At 37.1% G+C, this 22410-nt stretch overlaps 1 protein-coding gene and 1 long non-coding RNA gene across 12 annotated transcripts in view; one reads left to right on the top strand and one right to left on the bottom strand.

The window, feature by feature from the left end:
* The window catches only part of APOOL (apolipoprotein O like), a 100155-nt gene that overhangs the window by 63694 nt on the left and 14051 nt on the right, over positions 1 to 22410 (top strand). For 6 of the 11 annotated variants that reach the window (XM_074028923.1, XM_065538089.2, XM_074028922.1 and 3 more), the window contains 3 exons: positions 4262 to 4375; positions 4538 to 4655; positions 17724 to 18305. In XM_074028923.1, coding sequence (XP_073885024.1) covers positions 4262 to 4375; positions 4538 to 4655; positions 17724 to 17812 — 321 coding nt within the window. In that variant the 3' untranslated portion in view covers positions 17813 to 18305. Of the gene's footprint in view, positions 1 to 4261; positions 4376 to 4537; positions 4656 to 17723; positions 18306 to 22410 lie in introns of those variants that run through there. The other 5 variants (XM_074028918.1, XM_065538091.2, XM_074028919.1 and 2 more) reach the window with 1 other exon arrangement.
* On the bottom strand, positions 15851 to 18976 carry LOC141409370 (uncharacterized). Its single transcript, XR_012429800.1, has 2 exons — positions 16856 to 18976; positions 15851 to 16542 (listed from the first exon to the last, which is right to left on the bottom strand). It is a non-coding gene; the product is annotated as an uncharacterized lncRNA (long non-coding RNA).

Below are 22410 nucleotides of genomic sequence, written 5' to 3' on the forward strand. Positions count from 1 at the left end.
TGAGTATTGGTCTACTGGTTAAAGATCTATAACATCTTTCCAACGGTAAGCCATGTTTGTAGTATGTCTTCTATAATTTCCAGATTAGGTTCCTTTAAAATAGAATGAACAATTAAAAACATTAAAAAAAAGATGAGTGCAGAATCCTTTTAGATGTTTATTACTTCTCCCAGCTGTTATAATTGTCTTGCTCACCTCTAATTTCATAGCAGTTATTTTTTTAGCCATTCACATCTGTGTCTTTATGAAGCATTTAACTTAATTTTCCTAGAAACAATAATTATTTTTATAATTGTATTTTATCATATTATGTTACATTTAGACTGTTTAATTACAAGTAAAACTGATGTAGCAACTTGGGGAAAAAGGGAACTTACTCTTGATAAGCATACTAATCAACTTCCGAAAGATAGTACCTTAGCATTTTGGAGAGCACCTGATAGGAATGAATGTTCAGCATTCTACAAACATCATTTATAATAAATTTAAAAAACATTTTATTAATCAGTCACGTCTCCTAAAAGGATGTCAGGTGAGAGCTTTTTACTGTATCTGTATTTTTCTGAAGGAAAGGGCCTATAGCTTTCAAGAGCTTCTCCAAGGTGTCTATGATATTAAAAAGTTTAAGAAATGATAGTCTAGAAGGTCCTTTGAACAATGAAAGACTCACTCCAGTTATTCATCATTTTGAAAATACTCTTCAAGATGGAATTACTCTTTGCTCTTTATAATTTTCCTCACAATATTTTTATTATTAACTTATGTAATAAGTAACAAGTAGTCTGTCTTTGAAAGCTATAAAATATCTAAGAATAGACTTACCAAATAATGTTTTAATACCTGTTTAAAAGAAAAATAAACTATCAAACTTTACTGAAGGGTATTTTTAAATTTTCACAATATTTAATTGATGAATAAAGATTAAATATATTCAAGGTGTACAACATGATGATTTGACATACATTTATAGTGTAATGATTATTACAATCAAATTAACACATCCATCACCACCCATGCAGCACATTATATACCCAGAACTTGTTCATCTTATGACTGAAAGTTTGTTCCCTTTGACCAACATCTCATTTACCTCACTCCTATCCCCTGGCAACCTCCATTCTACTCTCTGCTTCTATTCTGCATATATATATAAAAAAAAAAAAAATGAAATCAGTATCTTGAAGAAATATATGCACCTCCATGTTCATTGCAGCATTATTCACAATAGTCAAGATTAGAAACAACCTAAGTGTCTCTCAGTAGATAAATGGATAAAGATAATTCGGTACATATATACAACAGAGTGCTATTTAGCCATTAAAAATGGAAATTCTGCCATTTGCAACAGCGTGGATAACCCAGAGGGCATTATACTCAGTGAAATAAGATAGACACAGAAAGACAAATACTGTTTGATCTCACTTATATGTAAAGAATGTTTAACAAAAAATCTTGAATATCTTTGGAGATATATCCTGTTTCTGGATGAAAGACTAAATGTTGAAATACGGCAGGTGTTTCAAAATCTAGAAATTTAATTCAGTTCCTACAAAAGCCCTGGATTTGAATGGAGTGTGACATTCATTCACCTAATATTTGTTGTCTGTCTACTGTGTATTGGTTACTATAGCATACATAATAAAATAGATCAAGAGGACAAAAGAGAATATTCAATCAATTATATTGAGTATATCTTTGTACACATGAGGGTAGGGATGGATATGTGGTACAGGTGGCATTTCAAATCAGTGTGTAATGGAAATGATAGATTTTTTTTTTTTTTCGAGAAATGTGTTGGGATAATTGGCTGTTTGGAAAATTACTCAGACCTTTACCAACTATCGTGGGAAAACTAATTCTAGGTGGAATAAACATCTAACCATAAACTAGAATACTATAAAAGGTATGAGAAGAAATAAGAGGAATACCTGTTTAATCTTGAGATAGGAAAGGCTTTCTTAAGCAAATTACAATCTAGAAGCCATCAAAGAAAAAGTTGACATATTTGACAACATCAAAATTAATACATTTCTGTAGATTACAATATTACCATATACAATGTTAATGGATACATGAAAAACTAGGAAAACTATTTGTAACATATGTGACAAAGCACTAATATCCTTCATGTATTAAGAACTCCTATAAATCAATGAGCAAAAGATGAATGTGCCCTCTGGGAAAATGAAAAAATACCTGAACAAGCAGTCTACAAAATAAGAAACAAAAATGGCCTAATGTACGTGAGATACTTGATTTCATCAACAAATAAATGCAAATTTGAAAAATCATTTAGATATTGGTTTGTAGCCTTTAAATTTGACAAAGATTTAAAAGACTTATAATATCACTGCTGGTAAATAGGGTAGGAAAACAGATATATACTCTTGGTGGGAATGTAAATTGCTGCAGTATATTGCTGACTTTCTGGAGAGCAACATGGTAATACTGTCAAATTAAAATGTGTGTACTCTTCGTGCAGAAATTTCAGCTCTAGGAATTTATTTTGAGGAAATACTATAAGGGTTATGGTCCCAGTTGTATGTATAAGGATACTAATTTCATCATTGCTTATTCTTGCCATCTACCTACCCACAAAAAGGAAAACAGTCCATATGCTCACCAATAGGGGATTTGTTAAATCATTGTGCCTCAATAGGGAATTTGTTCAACAAATTGTGTTGCATCCATTATAGAATACTAAACTAAGAAGCAAATTTAAAAAGTAGACCTATGGCATATAAAGTAATATAGAACCATGCCTTTGAAATATTGTCAAGCTTTTAAAAAAATAATATCTCAGAATAACATGTTTACTGTGATCCCAAGTATTTGAAAAGGAAAACAAACTAAATACATGTGTAATTTATTTTAAAATTTAATTGAAAAATTAATTGAGATTGTATTATGTAATCTATTCTGTAACTTCTTCAAATTAGTGGTTCATCATGGACTTCCATTCATGCCAGTACATATAGATCTACCTCATCTTTTTTGAAAGATCTATAAATATTAACATTACATTTGTTTTAAAATCTGTGTATGTATAATGTATGTATGAGTAAAAATTCAGGAAGAATATATGTATAACTGTTAACCAAGGTTATATTTGAGGAGGAGGAGGAATTTCTTTATATTAGTTTATTACTTAACTTTTCAAGTATAGAGATATACTTAGTAAAAACAATAAATATTTCTATTTTTGAGGATGGAAACATAATTTTTAAAAAATTTATGTTTGTAGAAATCGTAATCCTGGAAAACTCCTCAAAACATCTTCAAAACTTGAAAAATCAATGGCTATTGAAATTACTTTAACTATAATAAACAAAAGGATTGGAGAAGAATAGGAAAAAGAAGAAATCAGAAGTAGATTTTCAAAGAGAAATAGAGATGAATGAAAATAACAGTAACTGTAGGAATTCAGCCAGCATCCCATTCTCTTCTTGAGTGTATTTATCAGTCATTGTTTATTTTACCTTTCTACCACAAAAGAATATTATTCTTTGGAGGAATTAGTTGATGCTTTTTATTTCTTTATGAATGGAGAAAGCACCATTAAATTTTAAGCAAAAGCATTAACTTTGTAGCATGCTAAAAATCTCATTTTCTCAGTCAGCAGTTCATTATCTCGAACTATATTCCCCAAACTTCTGTTAATACAGTTTTCACTTACATCAAATCACCATGTTATATACCTTAAATAGATACAATTTTATATATGTCAGTCTAATCTCACTAAAGCTGAAAAAAATTTTTAAAAAGACATAGTTTCAAATTTATATGTTACAGTGTGAATGCAGATTATACATTATAACCCTTTGCGTGACACAACAATTTTTTCATATAAAATTTTAGAAATGGTGCTTTGTGTTATATGATTTAGAGATTTATATCTTTATTGATTCTGATCTGAGTGTTCACATAAAATACCTGACAAAGGCCGAGGCGGGCGGATCACAAGGTCAGGAGATCGAGACCACGGTGAAACCCCGTCTCTACTAAAAATACAAAAAATTAGCCGGGCGCGATTGTGGGTGCCTGTAGTCCCAGCTACTCGGGAGGCTGAGGCAGGAGAATGGCGGGAACCCGGGAGGCGGAGCTTGCAGTGAGCCGAGATCGCGCCACTGCCCTCCAGCCTGGGCGACAGAGCAAGACTCCCTCTCAAAAAAAAAAAAAAAAAAACCTGACAAATCTAAAATACATTTTTAATTTTAACTTTTAAAAATATGTTATTTGACTTACTTTTTGTTTTAATTAGGTAACAGGGAAAAAGATATATGCTACAAGCCAGCAAATTTTTGGAGCAGTTAAATCACTGTGGACAAAAAGCAGCAAAGAAGAGTCACTCCCTAAACATAAAGAAAAAACTAAGGTAGAGTTTACATGGAGCAAGGCGGTCAACATTGAGTTTTGTTTGGGTGGGTGTTGGCTTGTAATGAGGGTACTGGACAGAGGTCGAGGATAAAATGAGAAAGTAGATGAAGGAATTAGTAAAATGATTTACTTATGAAGGAAAAATCTGTTTGGTAAACAGCTAGGATCCTCTGTCGAAATAGAAGTACCTGCAAAAACAACTGACGTCTTGAAACACTCAGTGCCCTTGCCAACAGAACTCAGCTCTGAAGCGAAGACCAAATCAGAATCCACTTCAGGTTTGTTGGGTATAAGTTAATTTTGTTTTCATTCTTTTCTTAAATAATTTGATTGCATTATCATTAGTGGTTTGAACTAAGATGTGTTCTCCCCATAAATATTTTGTCTTTTTCAATCTGTGGTTTGTGTTTCTTTTTAGGTTATGAGGTACTTAGGTACCTGCAATGGCTTTAAATTACCACATAGTTCATAATATAGATCTTTGTATGTGAGTATATAGAGTAGCACCAACACGTTGATTGGGTGAAGCATTTAATATAACTTTATAAATTTGAGCTATTTTATCAGGTGGGGGAAATGGGCCTTTCTAGATTCTGTAATTTTAAAGGGATGAGTCACACCTACATAAAGAAATGTCAGCTTCCATTTTTTGTGCTATTTACCTATCAGTCTCCCTGTCAATCTTAAGACTGTTTTATTTTTATTAAGTTTAGTTTTATTAAGTTTAGGCACCAAAAGAACTTTCAGCATCAAATAGTAGAAATATCATCAATTATAATACTTATAATGTTGCTGGTATTCCATACTGGCAATAAATACTTTGTGAAACCAAACAGTGACAATTATACTTTCTAAACAAATACTGCCATGATTTTACTGTGATCACAAAGAAGGTGACAGAGTGTTTAATACCATTTTGACAATGTATTCTTATGGATTTGCATAGGTTTATCTATATGTACAATGTGAATTGTAAAACCCGTTGTCTTATTGCAAAGGAAAGGTGACTAACTCAGAGGTTGGGGAATAATAATATCCACCCTGTATCAAACACATACTGTGATGCAGAGAGCTAGAAGTATATTATGTTATTCAGCCCTTACCCACAAAACAAAACAAAAACCTCTGCTGGATCGGTAATTATTCCCATTTTATGATGAAGAGACTGAGACTCAGGGAGCTAAAATAACTTGCCCCAAATCATATAGCTTGTGAGTAGCAGAGTTGTGTTTATGGCCTAGATCTTCTTGACATCAGAGTCTAAGCTCTTTCCATTGTGTATAGGTTATCTAATTTAAAACCGGAATTTAGTCTCTAATTTCAGCCCCCTCCTCTCACTTAATCTTCATAAAAACTGTCATTGAATAACAAACCTGATTTGAGTTTTACTATTTTCCTCTGTCTTCTCTCCTAACTAATCAAGACAAGTTTTACAGTTTTTAGACTCTCTGACTAATCTGCAGGTGACCATATTCTCACAAGAATATAATGTATGGTCATTTTTCCAAATGCCTGTTAATTCCAAAGTATCTTTATGAAGATGAAACATACTACACCTTAACAGTGGGACCAAAACCTTCCAAAGCTAATGTCTTTTTGTTCACACATCTAGATTCTGGAACGCTTTATTTGCCTGTCTTGGGTGACGTGGTATATGAAAAGCATTCTATCGAGATGATGCAGAGGGAGAAAGAGACGCCAGTGCTACTCATTCTTATCATATATGTCTTGGTCAGTTTGAGCTGCTGTAAAAAATACCATAGACTGGGTGACTTATAAACAACAGATATTTATTTCTTACAGTTTTAGAGACTGAAATTCTGAGATCAGGGTGCCAACATGGTCAGGTTCTGGTGAAGGCCCTTTTCTGGCTTGTAGACAGCCTACTTCTCATTGTGTTCTCACATGGCAGAGAGCAGAGGGAAGCAAGTTCTCTCAAGATTCATAAGGGCACTACTGATCCCATTCACGAACGTTCCACCGTCATCACCTCCTCTAATTCTAATCACTTCCCAAAGCTCCCCACCTCCTAATACCATCACAATGGGGGAGATAGGGTCTCAACATGTGAACTTTTGGGGCATACCAACACCCAGTACATAAAAATATATCATTTGGAGTTTATTATACAGTATAACCTTGGGATTCACCATTTCCACGTTTCATATGTAGAATAAAACAGTTTTTTTTCACCATGGGAAACAGTAGTGATTGTGAGCACAGGTTATAGAATAACACTTGAATCAAAATCCCAGATCCAGCATTTACTAGTTCTGTTACCTGGGACAGGTTATCAAACAGTTCAAGCCACAGTCTCCTCATCCAACAAAAAAGGGACAATAACAGTTCTCACATGGTTGTGAGGATTACATGAGATATTGCATGTAAAGCACTAACTACAATGCCAGGGACATACTAAAGGGTATCAGTGGGTATTAAAATATATCATTATTATCATTTGCCTAGAGTAATTAGCCATTTTGATGAGAAACAGATTTTCACTGAGCATACTTAAGGAGCAAGTCACTTACCTAGTGAGCCTAGCCATGGCTACCACTTATCACCATACAGAAGAGATAGGGTGTACTGTCCAACTATATGTTGTGGCTCTGAATATGAGTTTGGTGGTTCTCTACCATCTCATGTACATTAATGGAGAAAATTGTTATTTTGGGAATCACAAATTTAGAAATTTGGTGTCATAGACCTCTTCAAGAATCTGATGAAAGCAGAATGAAATCTCTCACAGTCTTACAAAATTAATGTCCCTCTAAAGCAGAAGTTGAGAAACTATGGCTCGTATGCCAATTCTGACTCGACTCACTATTTTTTTTTAGGTGATAAATATGCAAAACCTATATTCTTTATTTTTTTAAAAAATTCTACTTTAAGTTCTAGGGTACATGTGCACAACGTGCAGATTTGTTACATAGGTATACATGCGCCATGTTGGTGTGCTGCACCCATTAACTCATCATTTACATTAGGTATTTATCCTAATGCTGTCCCTCTCCCATCTCCCCCACCGCAAAATAGGCCCCTGTGTGTGATGTTCCCCACACTGTGTCCAAGTGTTCTCATTATTCAATTCCCACCTGTGAGTGAGAACATGCGGTGTTTGGTTTTCTGTCCTTGTGACAGTCTGCTTAGAATGATGGTTTCCAGCTTCATCCATGTCGCTACAAAGGACATGAACTCATCCTTTTTTATGGCTGCATAGTATTCCATGGTGAGTATTTGCCACATTTTCTTAATCCAGTCTATCATTGATAGACATGTGGGTTGGTTCCATGTTTTTGCTATTGTGAATAGTGCCACAATAAACATATACCCAGTAATGGGATGTCTGGGTCAAATGGTATTTCTAGTTCTAGATCCTTGAGGAATCGCCACACTGTCTTTCACAATGGTTGAACTAGTTTACACTCCCACCAACAGTGTAAAAGCGTTCCTATTTCTCCACATCCTCTCTAGCACCTGTTGTTTCCTGACTTTTTAATGATCGCCATTCTAACTGGTGTGAGATGGTATCTCATTGTGGTTTTGAGTTGCATTTCTCTGATGACCAGTGATGATGAGCATTTTTTCATGTGTCTGTTGACTGCACAGATGTCTTCTTTTGAGAAGTGTCTGTTCATATCCTTCACCCACTTTTTGATAGGGTTGTTTGTTTTTTTCTTGTAAATATGTTTAAGTTCTTTGTAGATTCTGGATATTAGCCCTTTGTCATATGGGTAGATTGCAAAGATTTTCTCCCATTCTGTAGGTTACCTGTTCACTTTGATGGTAGTTTATTTTGCTGTGCAGAAACTCTTTAGTTTAATTAGATTCCATTTGTCTATTTTGTCTTTTGTTGCCATTGCTTTTGGGGTTTTAGTCATGAAGTCCTTTCCCATGCCTATGTCCTGAATGGTATTGCCTAGGTTATCTTCTAAGGTAAAAGGTTTTAGGTCTAACATTTAAGTCCTTAATCCATCTTGAATTAATTTTTGTATAAGGTGTAAGGAAGGGATCCAGTTTCAGCTTTCTACATATGGCCAGCCAATTTTCCCAGCACCATTTATTAAAAAGGGAATCCTTTCCCCATGTCTTGTTTTTGTCAGGTTTGTCAAAGGTCAGATGGTTGTAGATGTGTGGTGTTCTTTCTGAGGCCTCTGTTCTGTTCCATTGGTCTATATCTCTGTTTTGGTACTAGTACCATGCTGTTTTGGTTACTGTAGCCTTGTAGTATAGTTTGAAGTCAGGTAGCATGATGCCCCCAGCTTTGTTCGTTTGGCTTAGGATTGTCTTGGCAATGTGGGCTCTTTTTTGGTTCCATATGAACTTTAAAGTAGTTTTTTCCAATTCTGTGAAGAAAGTCATTGGTAGCTTGATGGGGATGTCATTGAATCTGTAAATTACCTTGGGCAGTATGGCCATTTTCATGATATTGATTCTTCCTGTCCGTGAACATGGAATATTCTTCCATTTGTTTGTGTCCTCTTTTGTTTCATTGAGCAGTGGTTTGTAGTTCTCCTTGAAGAGGTCCTTCACATCCCTTGTAAGTTGGATTCCTAGGTATTTTATTCTCTTTGTAGCAATTGTGAATGGGAGTTCACTGATGGTTTGGCTGTCTGATTGTCTGTTATTTGTGTATAGGAATGCTTGTGATTTTTGCACATTTATTTTGTATCCTGAGACTTTGCTGAAGTTACTTATCAGCTTAAGGAGATTTGGGGCTGAGACGATGGGGTTTTCTAAATATACAATCATGTCATCTGCAAACAGGGACAATTTGATTTCCTCTTTCCCTAGTTGAATACCCTTTATTTCTTTCTCTTGCCTGATTGCCCTGGCCAGAACTTCCAACACTATGTTGAATAGGAGTGGTGAGAGAGGGCATCCCTGTCTTGTGCCAGTTTTCAAAGGGAATGCTTCCAGTTTTTGCACATTTAGTATGATATTGGCTGTGGGTTTGTAAGAAATAGCTCTTATTATTTTGAGATACGTTCCATCAGTACCTAGTTTATTGAGAGTTTTTAGCATGAAGGGCTGTTGAATTTTGTCAAAGGTCTTTTCTGCATCTATTGAGATAATCATGTGGTTTTTGTCATTGGTTCTGTTTATGTGATGGATTCCGTTTATTGATTCGTGTATGTTGAACCAGCCTTGCATCTCAGGGATGAAGCCTACTTGATCGTGGTGGATAAGCTTTTTGATGTGCTGCTGGATTCGTTTTGCCAGTATTTTATGGAGGATTTTCGCATCGATGTTCATCAGGGTATTGGTCTAAAATTCTCTTGTTTTGTTGTGTCTCTGCCAGGCTTTGGTATCAGGATGATGTTGGCCTCATAAAATGAGTTAGGGAGGATTCCCTCTTTTTCTATTGATTGGAATAGTTTCAGAAGGAATGATACCAGCTCCTCCTTGTACCTCTGGTAGAATTTGACTGTGAATCTGTCTGGTCCTGGACTTTTTTTGGTTGGTAGGCTGTTAATTGTTGTCTCAATTTCAGAGCCTGTTATTGGTCTATTCAGACATTCAACTTCTTTCTGTTTTAGTCTAGGGAGGTTGTATGTGTCCAGGAATACATCCATTTCTTCTAGATTTTCAAGTTTATTTACGTAGAGGTGTTTATAGTATTCTCTGATGGTAGTTTGTATTTCTGTGGGGTTGGTGGTGATATCCCCTTTATCATTTTTTTATTGCATCTATTTGATTCTTCTCTCTTTCCTTATTTATTAGTTTTGCTAGTGGTCTATCAGTTTTGTTGATGTTTTCAAATAACCAACTCCTGGATTCATTGATTTTTTTTTTTTTTGAAGGATTTTTTTGTGTCTCTATCTCCTTCAGTTCTGCTCTGATCTTATTTATTTCTTGCCATCTGGTAGCTTTTGAATTTGTTTGCTCTTGCTTCTCTAGTTCTTTTAATTGTGATGTTAGGATGTTGATTTTAGATATTTCCTACTTTCTCTTGTGGGCATTTAGTGCTATAAATTTCCCCGTACACACTGTTTTAAATGTGTCTCAGAGATTCTGGTACATTGTGTCTTTGTTCTCATTGGTTTCAAAGAATATCTTTATTTCTTCCTTCTTTTCGTTATGTACCCAGTAGTGCTTCAGGAGCAGATTGTTCAGTTTCCATGTAGTTGTGCAGTTTTGAGTGTGTTTATTAATCCTGAATTCTAATTTGATTGCACTGTGGTCTAAGAGACAATTTGTTGTGATTTCTCTTCTTTTACATTTGCTGAGGAGTGCTTTTCTTCCAACTATGTGGTCAATTTTGGAATAAGTGCGATGTGGTGCTGAGAAGAATGTATATTCTGTTGTGTTGAGGTGGAGAGTTCTGTAGATATCTCTTAGGTCTGCTTGATGCAGAATTGAGTTCAAGTCCTGGGTATCCTTGTTAACCTTCTGTCTCATTGATCTGTCTAATATTGACAGTGGGGGGTTAAAGTCTCCCATTATTATTGTGTGGGGTCTAAGTCTCTTTGTAGGTCTCTAAGGACTTGTTTTATGAATCTGGGTGCTCCTGTATTGGGTACATATATATTTAGGATAGTTAGCTCTTCTTGTTGAATTTTTCCTTTACCATTATATAATGGCCTCCTTTGTCTCTTTTGATCTTTGTTGGTTTAAAGCCTGTTTTATCAGAGACTAGGATTGCAACCCCTGCTTTTTTTTTTTTTTTTTTTTTTTTGGTTTCCATTTGCTTGTTAGATCTTCCTCCATCCCTTTATTTTGAGCCTATGTGTGTCTCTGCACGTGAGATGGGTCTCCTGAATACAGCACACTATTGGGTCTTGACTCTATTCAATTTGTCAGTCTGTGTCTTTTAATTGGCATATTCAGCCCATTTACATTTAAGGTTAATATTGTTATGTGTGAATTTGATCCTGTCATTATGATGTTAGCTGGTTATTTTGCCCGTTAGTTGTTGGAGTTTCTTCCTGGCATCGGTGGTCTTTACAGTTTGACGTGTTTTTGCAGTGGCTGGTTTCGGTTGTTCCTTTCCATGTTTAATGCTTCCTTCAAGATCTCTTGTAAAATAGGCCTCGTGGTGCCGAAATCTCTCAGCATTTGCTTGTCTGTAAAGGATTTTATTTCTCCTTTACTTATAAAACTTAGTTTGGCTGGATATGAAATTTTGGGTTGAAAATTCTTTCCTTTAAGAATATTGAATATTGGCCCCCACTCTCTTCTGGCTTGTAGAGTTTCTGCTGAGAGATCTGCTGTTAGTCTGATGGGCTTCCCTTTATGGGTAGCCCAACCTTTCTGTCTGGCTGCCCTTTACATTTTTCCCTTCATTTCAACCTTGCTGAATCTGACAATTATGTGTCTTGTGTTTGCTCTTCTCGAGGAGTATCTTTGTGGTGTTCTCTGTATTTCCTGAATTTGAATGTTGGCCTGCCTTGCTAGGTTGGGGACGTTCTCCTGGATAATATCCTGAAGGGTGTTTTTCAAGTTGGTTCCATTCTCCCCATCACTTTCGGATACACCAATCAAACATAGATTTGGCCTTTTCACATAGTCCCATATTTCTTGGAGGCTTTGTTCATTTCTTTTTCCTCTTTTGTTTCTAAACTTCTCTTCTTGCTTTGTTTCATTAATTTTTCATTAATTCAATCACTGTTACCCTTTCCTCCACTTGATTGAATCGGCTATTGAAGCTTGTGCATGTGTCATGTAGTTCTCGTGCCATGGTTTTCAGCTCCATCAGGTCATTTAAGGTCTTCTCTACACTGTTTATTCTAGTTAGCCATTCATCTAATCTTTTTTCAAGGTTTTTAGCTTCCTTGCGATGGGTTCGGACATCTTCCTTTAGCTCAGAGAAGTTTGTTATTAACGACTTTCTGAAGCCTACTTCTGTCAGCTCGTCAAAGTCATTCTCCGTCCAGCTTTGTTCCATTGATGGGGAGGAGCTGCGATTCTTCGGAGGAGAAGAGGTGCTCCTGTTTTTAGAATTTTCAGTTTTTCTGCTCTGGTTTCTCCCCATCTTTGTGGTTTTATCCACGTTTCGTCTTTGATGCTGGTGACCTACAGATGGAGTTTTTGTATGGATGTCCTTTTTGTTGATGTTGATGCTCTTCCTTTCCGTTTGTTAGTTTTCCTTCTAACAGTCAGGACCCTCAGCTGCAGGTCTGTTGGAATTTGCTAGAGGTCCACCCTAGACCCTGTTTGCCTGGGTATCACCAGCGGAGACTGCAGAACAGCAAATATTGCTGCCTGATCCTTCCTCTTGAAGCTGTGTCCCAGAGGGGCATCCGCCTGTATGAGGTGTCCTGACTCACTATTTTTGTATATTCTGCAAGCTAACCATGATGGTTGAAAAAAATCAAAAGAATAATATTTCATAGCAAGTGAAAATTACATGAAATTTGGATCTCAATGTCCAGAAATGACATTTTAATTGAACATACCCACACACATTGATCTATGTATTGTCTATGGCTGCTCTTACACTACAGTGGCAGAGTTGAGCACTTGTGACAGAGACCATATGGTTCACAAAGTCAAAAATATTTACTACTAACCTTTTGCAGAAAAGTTTGCCAATTCCTCTTCTAGAGAGAGGGGATGTGCCACATATGCATGAGTCATGTCTCCCTCATGGTAGTTGCCAGATTTTTTGTGGATTCAGAGACTAAATAGCCAAACTCAAAACCTCTTAAGGGCAAAACCGGATTTCCTACAGTTTTTTGGTGCTGTGGAGACAGAAACTAGTCAGACTGTCAGTCAGAAGCTTGGGAGTGCCATACCTGAACTGGGAGGAACCAGAGGTTAACTGACTCTTACTAAAATTAGAACGCAGCCCAGACCCAGCTCAATGCCTGACTAGATTGAGATAGTAAGTGTTTTGCCCTTTCTAAAGAGATAAAGGGCACCCCTGTCTGGTGCCCTTTATCTTCTGGAGCTTCTACCTTTCTTTTATACAAAATGTCCACTATACAAACAAACAAAATACTAGTTATGCAAAAAGGCAAGAAGATGTGACTGACAGTCAAAAGAAAAAATAAATAAATATAACAATAACAGCAGACCCACAGATGACCTAAATATTGAAGTTAACTGAAAAGGACTTTAAAATAACTATAATTAATACATGAAATAGAAAAAAGAAATGATGGACAAAATGGATGAAAAGATGGAGTGTCACAGGGACTTGGAATCTGTTAAAAAAACTTCTAGTGGACATTCTAGAAGTGAAAAATACAGTACCCAAAATTAAGAACTCATTGGATGGGTTTAACAGATGACTATATACCAGAAAGCACAGAATTAATGAATTCAAAGACAAATCAATAAAAAATAGCCAAACTGAAGCACACAGAGAAAAAAGGAATGGAAAAGTTTGAGAAAGTACTTTATAGTGACTAGTGTCTTTAAGTATTTGAGTTGCTAAGAAGCTGCATGCTGAATGTTACCCTGATTTTATACACAAGAAACCAAAAGAGAATTTGTAACAATCCTAACTTCACTCTGTAATTTATTAGTTATCTGTCCCCTTTTTTTTGTACCTAACTTGCTTAAAATATCAATGAGATAACATGTGAACTAAATTATCACATGTTATTTGAGATATAATTCAGTGATGTCTTATAATTTTAAACATATTTCTTTCCTATTTGTTATAACACCAACTTTTTGAAAAATATTCTAAAAAGCTTTAAGCAGAAATGGTTCTTATTAGAGAGCAAACATAAAATTGCAAAGGAATGCATTATGATGATTAGGGCATTCAGATTCAAGAAGAGTTTTATGACAGCTTATTCTTTGGGAGGGTAAGAGAGCCCTTAATCCACTCAAGAAATGAAGAAATTTCTAAGAAAGATACAATTCTTAGTTGCTTATAAGAGCATGAGATGAAATGTGTTTTGTGTGTGTGTGTGTGTGTGTGTGTGTTTTTTTTTTTTTTTTTTTTTGAGATGGAGTCTCACTCTGTCACCCAGGCTGGAGTGCAGTGGTGTGATCTCGGCTCACTGTAACCTCCGCCTCCCGGGTTCAAGCAATTCTCCTGTCTCAGCCTCCCAAGTAACTGAGACTACAGGCACCTGCCACCATGCCCAGCTAATTTTTTGTATTTTTAGTAGAGACGGGGTTTCACCATGTTAACCAGGATGGTCTTGATCTCCTGACCTTGTGATCCGCCCGCCTCGGCCTCCCAAAGTGTTAGGATTACATACTTGAGCTACCACGCCCGGCCTTTGAGATGAAGCTTTTTAAAAATATAGAAATCAAATGACAGGCTAAGTGGTTCTAAACCAGAGGGATCCATATCACAATTACTTGAGGGTTTTGCGCTGTTTTTCAAAATTCATAGGTCTAGACTCTATGAAGAATTATAAATCTGAATCTCCAGAGGTGAGGCCTCTAAGCAGGTGGATTTTAGGAAGAGCTTTTCAGAGGATTCTTTTACATACTACTCTCGCTAAGAATCTCTGTTTTAAGTTGTGAATAAATTAAAATCTTGAAGCCTTTTAAGAAATTTTGAGGAGTGATCTAAAGGCAAAAAAATCTTTCTAATTCAGGAAATTGGTGTAAGGTAGATCTTTCACCAAACTTTGGACAAGAATATAAATTAAAGAAGTATTTAGAAGTGCTAAATAACTTAGTTGATGAACACTGTTAAGCAAATTTGACACATTGAGATTTATATAAAATAATTATTTGTCACATGCCTACTATATAGTGTTTTCTGCTTGATAAAAAAACTTGTTGCACCATTCTTTTCACTTGTACTGAGCAATGGTACCCACCAGATGGCAGTAGAGATACAGCAGAACCACCAGTGGATTCCTAACCATTTTTTTTGCTACAAACTCTTCTCAGAATGTTTTCAAATGCAGAAAGTAAAACACATAGTAATGTATGAACTTCCTTAAGTGTATTAAACAACAGCATCTAACAATAGGTCTAATGACTTTTAATTTTTAAGTAGCGGTGAGTGTGAATATTTTGAGATAATCTGCAACTATAATGTAATAAGATACCTGTGATTTCTGTTGGTGACAAAGAAATCTGAGGCACTGCTGTTACTATTGTGTTTTGTTGCCTGTATTCATTATTGAAGAAAATGTCCATTTAAGTCAGAGGTAAGTGAAAATAATGACAAATTTTCCTCATCCAAGTTAATAGATTACATGAGTTCTATAACATACCCCCAAAGAGACAAGAGGTTAAGAATTTATTCTGTGGAGAGCTGCATTACCTGCACCATCATGAATACTAATTACTTATGAATCTGGTTGTTTGGTTAATATATTTGGTGATGAAGTTACACATAGGTGTGTCACACTGTAAAATACATTTTAGAAAAGATAGGTTTAAGATAAATCATTGTATTCCAATTTCTCTACTTTGTTTTCGTTATAAAACTGGAAACTAAATTCTTTTATGCAGAAAAGGTATGGTTCCCAAATGTAATAAAATTAATTTTAAAATGAATCCTATTTTGAACGTATTTAAAATAAAAACAAATTTCTGAAAAAATGTTTGTAGTATTATGTCATAAAGTAAATATAAAATAGTTGTCTCTTGCCTACTTACCATGCACAAGGTATTATATGCAGCAGTTTGTGTGCATTATCTTGTTTAGTACTAAAACTAGTTGTATGAGATTTTTACTGCTACAAACATCATTTTAAAGAAGAGCCTGGGTTGTTATGTTGGGGTCAGGCAAATGTGGATTCATTCCTGGCTCCACCACATATCAGCCAAATGACTTTGGTCAAGTTACTTAACCTCTCCAAATTAAAATTTTCTTATCTGTAAAATAAGGACAATGTAAAAATAGTATCTACTTCATGGTGGGATTATGAGATAATGCATGAAAATAACTTAGCTGCTTGCCGGGGACACAGGAAGCCTGTCAAGTTCACCAGTGATCCACACTTTGCCAAATCCAGGAGTTGATTCTCAATCTCCATCTTATGCAATCCATCAGTAACCTTTGACACAGGTTAAATTCCTTCCTCCTTCAAACAATATCTTCACTTGGCCTGTGGGATATCTCTTGCTCTTGGTTCTCTTACCTCATTCACTGGCTTTCCACCTTAGTCTTCTTTCCTACATTCTCCTAACCTTTTTAACATCTCCTAATCTTAACTCATTTGTACTCAGATGTTAAGTAAGCAATTCAAATTTAACACATCCAACACTTAATGATTCATTTGTTTTCCCGTAAACCTGCTTCTCCCGGCCGGGCGCGGTGGCTCAAGCCTGTAATCCCAGCACTTTGGGAGGCCGAGATGGGCGGATCACGAGGTCAGGAGATCGAGACCATCCTGGCTAACACGGTGAAACCCCGTCTCTACTAAGAAATACAAAAAATAGCCGGGCGAGGTGGCAGCGCCTGTAGTCCCAGCTACTCGGAAGGCTGAGGCCGGAGAATGGCGTGAACCCGGGAGGCAGAGCTTGCAGTGAGCTGAGATCCGGCCACTGCACTCCAGCCTGGGCTACAGAGCGAGACTCCGTCTCAAAAAAAAAAAAAAAAAAAAACCTGCTTCTCCCACATTTTCCTCTATCTCAGTAAATGTCACCTCCATTCTTCCGGTTCCTCAAGTTGAAGAGTTTCGCTCATAAGACATAGTCAATCCATTTAGGAAATCTTGTCCATTCTACCTTCAGCATTATCCAGAATCTGGTACCTTTTCTCCACTTCTACGGCTACCATTGTAACTAAAGTCCTCAGCATGTCTTTTGGAGTACTGTAATTGCTTTCTAACTGGTCTCCCTGCAGTTTCCCTGTAGTTTCTTTTCCCCATAGCCAAGAGTGATCTTTTTAAAAAACATAGCATCATTCACTCCTCTACTCAAAATTGTCCAGTAGCTTCTCATCTCACTTAAAGCCAAAATCTTTACCATGGCCCTATGTGACCTAGCTTTCCATTGTCTTTTTGATGACATCTCCTATCATTCTCTCTCTCACTGCCTTGCCGCCACCCCTACATACACCACATTTGTCTACTCTGTTCCAGCCATATTGGTTCCTCAGATACACCTCAGGTCCATTACACTTGCTGTCTGCTCATCCTGGAAGGCATTGCCTGCTGGTATCTATAAGGGTGCACACCCTCACCTCCTTCAGTTCTCAGCTCATATATCACCTTTTCGGAAGGCTTTCCCTGGCTGCCCTATTTAAAATTACAAATCACTTAAGCACTCCATATATCCCTCCTTGTTTCATTTTTTCACATAACACTTAACCATCATCTGATATATATTTAATTAGTTTGTCTCACCTAACTCAAATGTTAGGTCTATGTCACCAGAGATTTTTATCTGGTTTGTTCACTGCTGTCTTCCCAGTATGAAAAATAAATTTGTTAAGTGACTAATTTTTTTTTTTCATTTTAATACTTTATCAGGTGCAACACAGTTTATGCCTGACCCCAAGCTCATGGATCACGGGCAGTCCCACCCAGAAGATATAGATATGTACAGCACTAGAAGCTGAAGTAGACTGCATACAGAGACTACATAGAAAACTACAAGATGTGTGACGTTGCAAATAGTGATGAAAAAAATCATGTAATGGGTAACTGATACATAGAGTATTACTTAAACCAAGTTTTTCCCTTACATATCCAAATGTACAATTTGATAAATTACATAAGTGGTTAACAGACAAACTGAATGCAATGCAAACAATGTTAAATGATTGATGAGGAGACTTAGGTAGAAGTATTAGCTTGCATTTGATGACCTTTAAGGGCATTTTAAAAAAAAATGAAGACATGAACTCCAGTGAGATTAAAATCTGAAAATACATATATGTATGTATAAAGACATACATATTTATACATATAAACATATATTTCTGCTCTAGCTTTCCCAGACTAATGTCAGTTAAATTAGAATGGTGTGTGGAAAGATGTGTTTCCCTCTTTTTTTTTTTTTTCCCCGTTTCCTAGAGCTGGAATAAAATATCTATGTTTTATGGGACTTAAGCTTGGCTTTGTCTCTTGGTTTTGTTAATGTTATTCCTCTTAAATATCTGAAAACATCTCTTAACTATTTGAGAGGGCCATATGCTACACAGGCTTCCTAATACTGCTTGGCAATCCTTCTACTGGTTCCTGAGTGGTTTACTATTGTTTTCCCTAGAAGAGGTATTACAAACCTTTTATTCTCCTCAAACTTCTTATAACTGTCAAAGTTGACTGTGCCTCCTGTTTCATAGAGAAGAAAGTAAATTATTAGACATGACCATTCCCAACTTCTTCCCATCTACCTTCAAGACTTACCTCTTTTTAGCCATGCATCCCCCTTTCCTAAGACATACTTCTCTTTGTGTTCTTGATCTCATTCGTTCCTATCTAAGACCATATTCCACCCTGTTTAATCTCCAGTCTTTGGTTTCTCTTTTTACTAGTTTCTTTTCCTCCACTTCTACATAGCTGCAGGTGTTCTCTGTCTTAAATCAACAATAACAAAACAAGACAAAAACCTTTCCTTAACTTGACCTCTCCCCTTGAACTATTTTTTCTCTCTCCTTCCTATAATTGTTATACTTCTTTAAAAAGTACTTGTTACTTTTTGACAAAAGTAAATATTATGCCTTTTTTCCCTACTTTCAAGTCCTCTCTGCCTTGTGACATTCTGACCTCCATACCTGCTTAAATTTTTTTGAGATGGGGTCTTGCTCTGTTGTCCAAGCTGGAGTGCAGTGGCACAAACACAGCTCACTGCAACCTCCACCTTCCAGGATCAAGCAATCCTCCCATCTTACCCTCCCGAGTAGCTGGGACTAAGGCACCCGCCACCTTGCCTAATTTTTTTTGTATTTTTGGTAGAGACAGGACTTCACCATGTTGTCCAGGCTGGTCTCGAACTCCTGAGCTCAAGCCTGTGCCTGACTCAGCCTCCCACAGTGTTGGGATTACAGGCGTGAGCCACCGCACCCAGCCCCTACCTGAATTTTTATGTCATTATTGACTCTTCACCACTATCTCCATGAAACTCACTTATCCCTTTGCTTTCTATTTTTCCTGCTTTTGTTATTCTTCATTTTTTTCTCTTGCTCTGAATCCCTTAAATGCTGAGGCTGCTCAAGTTTCATCCCTAGTCCTATTTTCTTTTTTTTTTTTTTTTTTTTTTTTGAGACGGAGTCTCGCTCTGCCGCCCAGGCTGGAGTGCAGTGGCCAGATCTCAGCTCACTGCAAGCTCCGCCTCCCGGGTTCACGCCATTCTCCTGCCCCAGCCTCCCGAGTAGCTGGGACTACAGGCGCCCGCCACCGCGCCCGGCTAGTTTTTTGTATTTTTTTAGTAGAGACGGGGTTTCACCGTGTTAGCCAGGATGGTCTCGATCTCCCGACCTCGTGATCCGCCCGTCTCGGCCTCCCAAAGTGCTGGGATTACAGGCTTGAGCCACCGCGCCCGGCCCCCTAGTCCTATTTTCTCATTCTATATGCACTCTCATTTTCATTTAACAGACTTCACTGGCTTCAGCCACCATTTGTTTTATTATTCATATCTTCAACCCCCATAGCTCTCTAGTGCTGTAGACCTTTATTTCTACTTATTAGTTATATTCATCTAACATCCCATAGATATGCCAATGTCAATATGCCTAAAACAAAATTGTCTCTACCTCCCACTCCTTCAAATCTATTCTACCTTCTCTAATCCTATAATTACTCTCCCTCAAGTCATCATCATCACTTTTCTGGGTTACTGTAGTAGCCTTCAGGCTAATTTGCTCACTGTCAATCTTGCTTTCTCTCATTTCAGAATATGTTCTGCTTGCAGGTGACAATAAACTAGTTAAGTACTTAATATTAGCTTAAGCAAAAAAAAAAAAAAAAAAAAAAAGCCCTATTTATAGCCTAGAATTAGGCAGTATAGGGTTGGGACAGTGGCTTATCGGTGCTATTAAGGACATAGACTTTTTCTCTTTCCACTCTGTACTCTACAGCATGCTGGTTTGTCACCTCATGGTCACAAGATGTCTGCTGTACCTCCAGGGAGCAGCTACACATTCAAAGTAGGAAATAGCGGATAAAAATGTACACAAGATGCTTCTGACTCCCTTTTATCAGAAAAGTAAATGCTTTCTTAGAATCTCCTCAGAAGACCTCTGTGTATATCTCAACCAGTACTTGTCATATAGCCACACACTTAGCCTAAGGAAGATAGGGAGTAGGGAAATCGTGTTTATTTTCCCGTGATGAGGAAGGCAAGGGGTAAGGGGTTGGGAACAGGTCATACAGTGTCTGCTACCCTATTCTTCTAACCTATTTGTCTATTATGACATAGTTGTCTTCCTGACAACTATAATGAATAGTTGTCTTCCTGACAACTATAATGAATAGTTGTCTTTCTGAAATCTTTAGTGGCTCATCATTGCTTGCAGAATCAAAGCTCCTTAGTTTGATATACAAGGCCCTTCATATCTGATTCCAGCTTACCTTCTAATCCTATCTTCCCTCTCCTTACCCACCCTACTGCTAATGTGTATTATACTGTCTTTATGATATACCATTTGTTTCTTGAACATGCCTTGCTATTATTGCCTCTTTCTCTGCGTGTGCTAGTGTGTCCTCTTAGAATGTTCTTCCATCTTATCCTGCTCCATATTCTAACTTCTACCCATCCTACAAGTCCAGTTCCGGTGTTGTGTTCCCTCTCTCAATCCTCTAGGGTACAATTTAGATGTTCTCTCTTCTAGAGATAGGATCTTGCTATGTTGCCCAGGCTGGTCTCAAACTCCTGGCCCCAAGTGATCCTCCCACCTCAGCCAACCAGACATAAGCGACTTTGCTCGCCTTTTTTTAAAAATTGAAGGTATATGATATGGTCAGGTATGGTGGCTCACACCTATAATCCCAGCACTTTGGGAGGGCAAGGTGGGTGAATCACCTGAGGTCAGGAGTTCGAGACCAGCCTAACCAACATAGTGAAACCCTGTCTCTACTAAAAACACACACAAAAAAGTACAAAATTAGCTCGGCATGGTGGCGCATGCCTGTAATTCCAGCTACTTGGGAGGCTGAGACAGGAGAATCACTTGAACCCGGGAGGTGGAGGCTGCAGTGAGCGTAGATCATGCCATTGCACTTCAGCCTGGGCAACAAGAAGAAAACTCAGTCTCAAAAAATAAATAAAAAATAAAGGTATATAATATGTCTTAGATTTGATTAAATATGAGTGTGTTTGAGATCTGATCCAAGGTTTTAAAAAAATCATTTCAAATACTGGAGATAAATTCTGAGGAGCTTACTTATGAAAAACTAGCAAGTGATAGGTGGTATTTATAGATACGGTACTTACACAATTTATGTAATTAACATTTTCTCACAGACAAGGTTCCTTGTGGATATCATTGAATAATTTTTGTGTGGTTTCTATGCCCATGAAGTGCCTGGTAGGTAGTAGGAATTCACATGTTCTGCTATGCTGGTTGCAGCACAGGACACAAAAGTTAGAATTATTTCAAAGGACTTACACTCTACTAGGAAAGAGGGAAACAGAAATACAGTGTTGTATGTGGTATCTTCCCTAAGATAAGCACAACCAAAGAGCTATGGATGTTCAGAGTTAGAATGTAGTACCGGGATGATGTCAAGGAGGCAGTGGTACTTAAGCTGCTCAAGGTAGGGAAGAAGTTTACTTGCTAGTTTTTCATAAGTAAGCTCTTCAGAATTTATCTCCAGTATTTGAAATGAATTTTTTTTTTTTTTTTTTGAGACAGAGTCTCGCTCTGTTGCCCAGGCTGGAGTGCAGCAGCTCGATCTCGGCTCACTGCAAGCTCCACCTGCCGTGTTCACCCCATTCTCCTGCCTCAGCCTCCTGAGTAGCTGGTACTACAGGCACCTGCCACCACGCCCGGCTAATTTTTTTTTTTGTACTTTTAGTAGAGATGGGGTTTCACCGTGTTAGCCAGGATGGTCTTGATCTCCTGACCTCATGATCTGCCCACCTCGGCCTCCCAGAGTGCTGGGATTACAGACGTGACCCACTGTGCCCAGCCTGAAATGAATTTTTTAAAACCTCAGATCTGAATATATTCAAACACCAATATTTCATCAAATCTAAGGCATATCATATACCTTT

Source organism: Macaca fascicularis, chromosome X (genome assembly GCF_037993035.2).
Source record: "Macaca fascicularis isolate 582-1 chromosome X, T2T-MFA8v1.1".
NCBI classification, from domain to species: domain Eukaryota; kingdom Metazoa; phylum Chordata; class Mammalia; order Primates; family Cercopithecidae; genus Macaca; species Macaca fascicularis.